This window comes from Protobothrops mucrosquamatus, unplaced genomic scaffold (genome assembly GCF_001527695.2).
Source record: "Protobothrops mucrosquamatus isolate PMUCROS unplaced genomic scaffold, P.Mucros_1.0 scaffold958, whole genome shotgun sequence".
NCBI lineage: Eukaryota > Metazoa > Chordata > Lepidosauria > Squamata > Viperidae > Protobothrops > Protobothrops mucrosquamatus.
In genome coordinates, this window is record NW_015387202.1 from 481,417 (window position 1) to 491,446 (window position 10,030).

At 41.9% G+C, this 10,030-nt stretch overlaps 2 protein-coding genes across 2 annotated transcripts in view; one reads left to right on the top strand and one right to left on the bottom strand.

Annotated features, from left to right (window-relative positions):
* The window catches only part of LOC107290704 (alpha-aspartyl dipeptidase), a 13,212-nt gene extending 6,087 nt beyond the window's left edge, over positions 1-7,125 (bottom strand). Inside the window, exons 1-4 of the mRNA XM_015819608.1 lie at positions 6,921-7,125; positions 6,142-6,230; positions 5,610-5,684; positions 3,504-3,583 (exon numbers count right to left, since the gene is read on the bottom strand). Of these exons, the coding sequence (XP_015675094.1) occupies positions 3,504-3,583; positions 5,610-5,684; positions 6,142-6,230; positions 6,921-7,024 (348 nt within the window). The 5' untranslated portion in view covers positions 7,025-7,125. The remainder of the gene's footprint in view (positions 1-3,503; positions 3,584-5,609; positions 5,685-6,141; positions 6,231-6,920) is intronic.
* A 259-nt stretch (positions 7,126-7,384) lies between these two features.
* Positions 7,385-10,030, top strand: part of LOC107290707 (cytochrome P450 20A1) — a 38,633-nt gene continuing 35,987 nt past the window's right edge. Inside the window, exons 1-2 of the mRNA XM_015819611.1 lie at positions 7,385-7,461; positions 9,411-9,460. Of these exons, the coding sequence (XP_015675097.1) occupies positions 7,390-7,461; positions 9,411-9,460 (122 nt within the window). The 5' untranslated portion in view covers positions 7,385-7,389. The remainder of the gene's footprint in view (positions 7,462-9,410; positions 9,461-10,030) is intronic.

A 10,030-nucleotide genomic window follows, 5' to 3' on the forward strand; every position in this document is an offset into this window, starting at 1 on the left:
ATTAATACGGAGGAGATGGATTGTTTAAGTTTGGAGTTTGGAGTTAGAGATATTAATATTTGTTTACTTGTATTTGAATATTAGCCTAGGTTTGGTTTGGGAAGTCCGGGGGGTGGGGGGATGGGATATAACATTGTGTAATATCTGTGATGTATTTCTTTTTTTTATGATGAAAACAATAAAATTTTATATTGAGAGAAAAAAAAAATCAATTCCAACTTTGGAAGGTTTTTTTTTCCCCGTGAGAAGTTGAAATTGACTGATTGATTGAACCTTTTTTTAGGCGGAGGCCTAAAACGAAAAGGTTTTATAAAACCCAGCTGAAGGCCTAGGACTGGGGCGACGGCGCGCGTGCCCACAGAGACGGCTCTGAGTGCCGCCTCTGGCACCCGTGCCATAGGTTCGCCACCACTGGTCTAGGATATAGCTAATTGTAGTGCTGGTGGCTTAGGACTTACTGACTTATACAACAATTGAAGAGGAAGGAAGGAAGGAAGGAAGGAAGGAAGGAAGGAAGGAAGGAAGGAAGGAAGGAAGGAAGGAAGGAAGGAAGGAAGATCATTCTGATGTTTAAGCAGACTTCTAATTCTGTCTTACAAGAGAAGCCATTGTGGACAGAGCTGGTGGCCTTTCCAGCTTTGCCTGCATTGAGAAACCATTTCTATTGCTTCTCAGGTGACTGAATATGCTGAAGAACAGAATGCCAATACAGTTGTGGTTTGTTAAAGAAACTATAGCTTAGCACAACATGCAAATTAAGTCTTTCTCTGCTTCAGAATCTGATGGCAGAAAGGGTCAAGGAATGTTGCTTTTTATAATTCAAAGGAGGACACTGAGAATCATCCAGAATATTTAGGGAAATATTTAGGGAATGAATCCAGCTGTAATTTTGATTTTTTCCTGCCTTTGGATACTTAGCATATCTATTTTATCCTTTAAAACTCCAGCTTTTCCTTTCCAGGGGAGGCCAGACTCAGGTTACTTTTGGAGACTGATCCACAAGATTCCATATAAAGACTGATTGGCCATCAAGTCCACAAAAGTTGTACAATCCTAAACCTGAGAAAGACCAGACCCAGAGTGGCAAGCAAGATTTCAGCTTCGGTGGCTCTTGTTCTATTGAGTCTAAGACTTGAGGGACAGAACTTATGCAAGATAGAAAATCATGCAGAAATAAATATACCCTGTGCAGTGTGTGCAATTCCTCTCCCCTAAAATATGCTCCGTTTTGAAAGGTGAAACAAAATTATCATAATAAACGATACCATATTGTTATAATGGTAGGAAGCCAGTTTGATAGGCCCGTTTTAATTCTTTGCATCTTTGCCGAACCCCTTTTGGCCTAGGTATGGCACACATGGGCTACATCAGTGAAAGTGACCCCTATACATTAGCAAAGAGTCTTTTGTATCTCTCTGTAGCCATCTAGCCCAGGGCTTTTCAACCAGTGGTACAGGTACCACCTGTGGTACATTGGCACCTGGCAGGTGGTATGTGACCATCCCAGAAAAGTGGTAGTGGGGGAGGGGAATGAACTGAACCGGTGGCAGCACCGCACAAGCCTGAGCAAGAGACGGCTGGAGTTGCAGGGCTGTCAGGACTCAGCAGAAGCGCCAGGATCAGTGCTGCTTTCCAGCTGATCGTCGCTTCGGGGCTGTCAGGGCTCAGTAGAAGAGCCAGGATCAGCGCCAGGCTCCAGCTGGAAAGCAGCACTGATCCTGGCACTTCTGCTGAGCCCAGAAGAAGCACTGATCAGCTGGAATGTTGCAACATCTCCAGGGTCTTGTGATTTATATTCAGATGCTTGGCAACTGATTCATATTTATGACAGTCACAGTGTCCCAGGGTCATGTGAAGTGACCAAAACCTGCTGCAACCACCCAGCAGACGGGGGGGGGGAATAAAAACCACACACACCCCACCCCACCCCCGCTGCCAATCCTCAACAGAAATGCTCACAATGGAAACCTCGAACAGGAGGAAGAGCGCCGCCTGGTGGGCAGGCAGGTGTCTTGCTCAGCTGTGGCTTGTGGGACACTTTTTTCAGTGCCATTGTAACTTCAAACAGTCACTAAGCGAACTGTTGTAAGTCGAAGACTACCTGTACTTCATCACTTTTTTCCTTTTTTTGGTCATCAAGTTTTTGACACCTTGCTAGGCGACTGGTGGTACTCAGATGTTGCCATATCCTAAAAGTGGTACAATGGGTGAAAAGGTTGAAAAGCCCTGATCTAGCCTTTGCAGCCCAGATCTGGTGAACATATCTGGATGACAAACAGTTGCCACAGGAATTGTCTGAGGGACAATGGAAATGTCCTAAGAATGGAAAGAAACCCCGGAGTGTCAGTAAAAAGCACCAGATTTCTTCTTCAGAAGAAGTAGATGCATATTTACTATTTAATAAACCAAAATACAATAAAAGCCTCCCTTTGCTTCCCATGCTTTTCAGTACAGGCTGCAGGCGAGATGATTTCAATAAACAGCTGTAGATTTTTTTATTATGATCCAGCAGAGCTGACTCAAAAGATGGCTCCCCAAGTTAAAATTGTTAAAATTGTTGTTAAAATTTCACAGGCGTGCCAAAACCTTTCTAGATTTCTGTAGTTCTTTGTGGTGGGAGCTTTCTTATGAAAAGAAAGTTTCTTGTATACGATCTTGGCTTTTTATTTTGTTAAAATTATGTTTTAAGAGTTGAGCTGCCTTTAAATGTCTGGCGGATATCCTAATGCTGACTGTGCTGTGCTATATCTGCACTCAATCTAATGCATGAAGTTATTACAAGGTTCAATTCTGCACTGTTGGGGAAAAAAAGCAGGACTCCATTCTCCTACTTCATGTTTGTTTTAGAAAAGCTCTACCACATACAGTATTCATTAGCATTTTGCAGATCATTTTCTTTGTAGAGCTATCAACAGACAAATGTTCTATCTAGGTAGTGAATGTTTGAAGTGGCGGTCTGGCTCTCAAGATAGCAATTGTATAAAAACTACAGAAGTAATGCCCTGCTTCTACCATACGAATCTGGATTTTGCAAGACCTTTGGGGTTCCAACCATTACAAAACATCAGAGACTATGAGGAGTCACCAGATTAGAACAGAAGCTCTGTATTCCATGCTTATGAGACTCTGAAGGACAGCAGCTGCATAGACTGGTCCTTCCCTATTCGGTTCTGTGCCCTTATTCCAATGTAATACCCAGTGTCATTCAGGCTTCTTGCCCTAGCAAAATCATAATTTCCAGGTAAGCACTGATTCTAAATTAGCACAGTCTTGTTAGCATACAACTTGGATAAGCCATCTTGAACATTCCCTGGCAAGTTGAGGAATGCATGAAATAATCACCTCTAGATGCTTAATTCAGAAAAACAGAATACTTACAAAGAATAAGAGATTCCAAAGGGATTCCCAAGAGAGCTTAACACAGCATCTCTTCAATACAGCTACATTTGTGAGCAAGTACCAGAAGTTTGTTTCAACATTGCTTAACTGCTGGTTTATACTACCTCAAGAACTCGTTTCCTGATTGGATGTATCAAATCGTTGTCATAAAGAATTTTCAAAAGACGGAAAGTATTGCCACCACCTACAGAAAGAGAAAGTACCGTTTGATCAAGTTTATTCCTTTTGTTATTTGGGTCCACATACTGTGCATTCTAAGCTACCCAGAAATAAATCCCACTAAATTAAGAGGACATACATTTTCAGATAAATATGCTACAGGATTATATCCTAGCAGGAGAAATAATACCTGGTATTTTGATCACTGCAATACAAAAAAGATGTTAAGACTCTATAAAGAGTGCAGAGAAGAACAAAAAATATGATTGGGGGAGTGGAGGTTAAAGGGTACAGTGAACGGTTGTGGGAACTGGGTATATCTAGCCTAACAAAGAGAACTAGTGATGAGATGACAGCAGTCTTCCAATATCTCAGGAGCTGCCACAAAGAAGAGGGAGTCAAGCTATTCTCCAAAGCACCTGAGGGCAGGACAAGAAGTAATGGATGGAAACTAATCAAAGAGAGATCCAAACTAGAATTAAGGAGACATTTCCTGTCAGTGAGAACAATTAATCAATGGAGCAGCTTGCCTCCAGAGATGTGGGTGCTCCATCTCTGGAGGTTTTTAATTTAGGCATGAAATCTGAATCCACTGAATTAGAGTCTTCTTCTAAAAGCCCACAAAGGCCATTTAAGAACCTGATCCTAGGGAAAGTGGAATCATTTTGTAATATCCCTATTACCCCACTGTACCAAATCAACTGAAACAGGCAATTGGGGTTCAAGGAGGTTACACTGGCTACATCAGAGATACAGGGAGTCCTCGATTTACGACCATTCAAAATTACAACAGCATTAGAAAAAATGATTAACAATCTGTCAACTCTGCAACGAACCTGGCTGCAGCCATTTTTTCATTTTGGGTTGCCACAAGAAGGGAGGGGGGGGAAGACAGTATTTCTGGTAGACTAAACATGAGCAACTCTCATGGGAACCAAGGTCATTCTCATGCCGGAGGGATGGAGGAAGATCATTGAGTTAGAAAAGCCCGCCAAGGGGTTCTATTGGGCAGCATGACTAGAGGGGTGGGAATTGTTACATTGTATTACTTTGATTCTTGGGGGGAAGGTTTAGATCTGGTTTCACTTTTGCATGTGCCGATATTATGTATCCAATAAACATTTTCTTTGAGGAACTTTCTGATTTATTTGGTCTTATTGATTGGAACCTTGACATTCTCGCTATGACCATTGCAGTACCTGTGATTATATGATTGCGATTTGGAAGCTTGGCAACTAGCTCATATTTACAATGGTTGCAGTGTCTCGCGGTCACGTGATTACGATACTGTATGCAAACTTCCCAGCTAGCTTTCAATAAGCAGTCAGTTTGGGAAGCCAGATTCTTTTAAGGAAGATGTGATTCACATAATGACCATGTGATTTGTTTAAAGACTGCAGTGATTCACTTAACAGCTGTAGTAAAAATGGTCATAAAGTTGGGTTAAGTCATCTGATGACTCAATCACTACATCACTTATTGACCAAAATTCTAGCCCCACCAGTCATAAGTCAAGGACTACCTGTACTTAAAATCTTAACTGTGGGATCTATAATTTTATTCCTGATCATTTCTGAAATGAAAACAAAACAATTTTGCTGCATGGAGAGTCCAGAGTGTAAATGTTAGCAGTGTGAGAGAAGGATGATATATGAGTTGATTCTGCCCACCTCCAGCATTGATATATGTTCAGAATCAGGTGGTCTATAGTCAAAATAAGTTCCTTTTTCCTGATGTAGACTCAACTATGCTAAATAGACCAGGGCCAATGTAACACATTTCTTCAAATGTAAGGCTACACTCTAAGTATAATTTTTAGTTGTTTTAATTGTTAAAACATGACTGTCTTGCAGATACACATACATTAAAAACTAATATTCAGGACTCTGCAGAATTTGGAAAAGTCTATGTTTCTGCCACCACACTTAAAAAGCAGAAGTAGAGGTCAGAGGTCTCTTTACTACTCTACTACCTTTGCCTTTTTGTATCTTAGTCTATCCTTATCAAGAAGGCAGTCTCTGTACAAATACTTTCAAGAAGTTAATATTTACCAATGAATATTGCCTCAGCTTTTCTTACAGCTTCTCTTGGATCGCTTGATTCATGGATACTGTCTAGTCCGTAGCCTAAGAAGGAGACAAGAAGTTACATATAAATCAGTAAGCTACAATGTGCACTGTAACAGAATGTAAAAGCAAGAGGTTCCCAGGTCAGAGACAGAGTCCTGGATAAGAACTAAAATACTATAATGAATTCATGATCAAAAGATCAATCAGGAAATAGTCTTTGGAGCAAGTTTTATACCTGTGCAGAAAACAGGAAGTTGAAGAAAGGATACTAAATAACCTGGAGTGTTGTTGCTATGACCACGTAGAACAGCCTTGCTATCCCCCTTAGCCTCCATCATCAACTAAATTAGATCAAGCCCTAGGATAGCATAGTATAGTATATAGTATAATTATAACACACACACACACATATATATATAAAATCAATATAAAAATATTGAATAGCTTCCAATTTAGTGCCTTGGAGCAAAAAGGTTACCCACCCATCTTCTACGTGAATCAAGGACTGACTTACCTAAACTTTCCAGCTTCTCCCTTGCCAGTGCAGCATATGCAGTTTGGTCATGAAGAGCATAGGGGACAAACAGAATTTTCCTCACCTGCCTAGGAGAATCAATTTTATGATAAACAAGCAAAAGTTTGGGATTGGGCAGTATCTCATTTTACCTTAAAAGGTAAAACAATATGAAAGTCCCCTTCCCCACCATTCTGATGTTTACATAGCATTTTAAAGCAAGAATCCAGCTAAGCAGCCAGTTTGATCACCTATAATAATAATAACTTTATTGTCACTTTGAAAGTACACCAATCAGCATACATCAAAATGAAATGCCTATTAAGGCAGGCAGATTACTTTTAAATAATAGACTCTGAAAAAAGCAATCAATTTACCTTCTTCCACATAAGAACCCTACAGATTTACTGAAACATTCTTTTTCCATAATCAGTTATCCAGAAACACTTTTTGATAACAAGCTGCTTGTTATTTATATTTACACACCAATCCTATTTAAATATTATCCAACGTTAAATAGTTTTCTGATTACAGAGCTTCATTTTTATAGCAACAGTAACAACAGGTAACTCGATTCCTGTTCTGGCATAGAAATAGACAGTTTTAAAAATCTTCTTTCACTCTGAAAAGGAGGCAGCACGTACTGTGCAACCAGCAAGTTAAAAGGAGAAGTCAAGGAACCGTTTGGGGAGGCAAAGCGACCCCTGGGGCCGTCAACCTGGAAGACGCAGCGCCCCTTCTCGGCTAGCCACCGGGCGCTATCTCTCGTGTAAACTTACGCCCCCAGGAAGGTCTTGATCTGTTCCTGGCAGTGGTCTAGGTAGCCTCCGCCGTAGAGGGTGGAGTTGGAAATCAGCAGCAGCCGCCGCCGGCGATTTTCCATCTTGCTCAAAAGGCGCGACGGTGCCTCTTCCAGGAAGCCGTGGAAAAGCCACCTGGCGCTGGAAGAGAGGAGGCGACCAGGAAGCTCCGTTTGGAGAGGTGTGTCTGGCTTGCCAATCGGCGGAGGGAGGAGAGGCCGCCCAGGAGAAGAGCGGAATGCGGATTAGCGCCAGCCGCGGGGTCGGCCCCCCCGCCAGGCCAGCTCCCCTCCCGCTCGCGCCGCTAAAGACTCGATTGCTTTCGCCTCCCTCCTCGGATCTCCGCCTCTTTCTGTGCATTGGGGCTGCAGAGCGGAGACCGGCGCGGACGTGGACGGGTTTGCTTTTGAAGGGAGGGCGGCCGGCCGAGTGGGGGGGCGCGACCACCATGCTGGACTTTGCCATTTTCGCCGTCACCTTCCTGTTGATCCTGGTGGGAGCCGTGCTTTACCTCTGCCCGGTAAATAAGTGGGGTGTGAGCCACGGGGGTGGGTGGGTCCGTAAACCAAACCAAAGGGCACTTTCGCTGCCACGTACTCGTTGCAATGCAATCCTAGGCAACTTTACTCGGAAGTAAGAAGTCGGGGCTTCCTCGCAGACAAGTGAGCTGGGACTATCGCTTTGCAACGTCCAATTCGTGTCTGGGACTGTCTGGAAGGAGCAGTTCCGTTGAGTTTCTTGGGACGAAGAGGTCGCCTACCTCCCATGGTTTTGCGGCAGCGGTTTAATAAAGCTCCTCCTTTGTTCCTTACAGTTTTACTCTGACGGCCGAAGATGGGACAGAAACTATTTTCTGATCCCCCCCCCCCCGAGCGCCTATCTATTTTTGGGCTTTCCAGAGACCACCCACCTTGCTGCCAGTGAGACCTTCCCCACGAAAGGGTGTCCCATTCTGTCCCCCTCCCCCCGGCTATTTAATATATTTCTGAAAGCACGGGAAGAGGATTCCCAAAGTTTTCCCAGCAACACCCATCTTGCTCTCTTCTATTCATGAAAAATCCGAGAAAACTGCAACGGATGCAGACAAACAAAATGGAAACTTAAGCAGAGAAGCCCTTGGTCGGTTGATTTATTCAGTCAATCAGCCCACCACAACTCTGGAGGAAAAAGCAAATCAGAGAAAAGGAGTTCAGTGTGTACTCAGTGTGGACAGCAGGTGGCAGCATTTAGCCAACTCTGAAGAAATAATGGACAGGATAGGATGGGGTTAATATTTCAATGGGAGACCACTAGGAATAGTGGCATTCTGGAAGAAAGTAACCATTGACTACTTCCATATTGTTGCCAAAATGTTTCCATTAAATCAAGAATCAAGCTCTATAACTTCCAAGGAGTGTTTATGTTTAATTTACAGGAACACTAATCCAAAGAGCAGAATTGGTGTAGGTGGGTCTCACACACCAGTAGGGTTCAGTTATTTTCTTTTTCTTTGATTAGTTTTCTTTCGCTTCATATATTCTAATATCCAGATGTATCCACAATTTCAATTTAGGATGAGGGCCAGGATCCTATCAGGGATAATCTCAAATTGTGACCATTGACCACTGCAAAGCACCCTTTGAAAGGGATGTGAAGGCCCCTTTTCTGCCTTAGAGGGTGGACAGCTCAGTTGGGAAGAAGATGGGCTTACATGGGCCTGTGATCTGAGCAAGGAGGGAAGAAAGCTTACTGTGGTGGGAGGGGCTTTGGGTCACGAAGGGAAGTAGAGAAGGAAATTGTTGGCATGCCGGAGATGGAAAGTCCAGTCCCTACCAAGGATGGGAAACATTGGGGATAGGGGTTTATCACGGGCTTGGTGAACTATTCCAAATCCTGGACATTAGCACAGTATCAAGATTCTTCTAATGCCAATTATTTTAAATTTTTCTGCCTTGGCTTTCTAAAAGAATTGCCCTTAGAGAGCCTGTAATATGAATTAAGACGAATAAAAATGTAAACTTTACAGTCTGGAAGATTCAGCACAAAAAGAAATAGGATGAGGAGGGAGGAGGGAAGGTAATGTTAGATAGTAAGTTGTCGTACAGATTAATATCTAAAAGCGTAGAGGAATTAAACTTCACTATCTAATATAACTTTTAAATTTGTTAGATTGCATCTGTAATCCAGTTTTGAATGGGAAATTGCCTAAAATATGTTCCCTTGAACTCCATGATGGATCAGCAGCACAAGCAATTTATAAATTAACAATTCTGAATAGCTGGGTTTGAATGCAAATATATGTATTTAGGATTAAAATAAACTACAATCACATACATGTTTAATCCTGTAGAAGTTATGATTTGATTTTACATTTGATAAAATCATAAGCATCTAGATTTAAGGAAATAGGCTAAGTAATACATTTCTTTTTGTGTTGATTTGATAATATTAACATCTTAATCTTTCCAATTATGTTACCTTCTTTTTTAGTCTTCCCGACAAGCTTCAGGAATCCCAGGGATCACTCCAACGGATGAAAAGTAAGTTACTCCTTTCTATATCATTTCCCTTTTCTACACAGGTGTGTCCTTAGAATTTTTGGGTCCATGGGCATGTTGCAAATTTTAAGAAAATGTTTAGGACTACCACATTTTATTTGGAGGAGGATAAACTTAGCATTGGAAATCCCTTTCCTGTTTCCTATGTATATTATTGTCTATCTGCTTTTTTTCCTTCTGATCTCAATAATTGCTCTCCCTTTTTCTTCTAAAGACAGTTCCCTTGCCTACTCCATCCTTTTCCTAGCTGATTTTAGTTTTTATCCCCATCTTTTAAACAATGAAGCTGTAGTCTGGAGCAACCTCTGCAAAGTTTCTAAGACTGTTTGGATCAAGCTGGTTCAGCAGGGTGAAAAATATTCTTTAAATGTGTTGTCCATCTCAGCAACGGTAGCAATGCCTAATTGGAAATGAATTATTCTAATGAAACACTCTGGTCTGGTTGACATAATTAGTTGGTAGAGTCATAAACTATGCTTTAAATCCAGAGGTTTTGGCCTACAAACTGTGGTTTGTGGGTTATTTGTGCCCAGTTTACTGTGATAGTTAGTT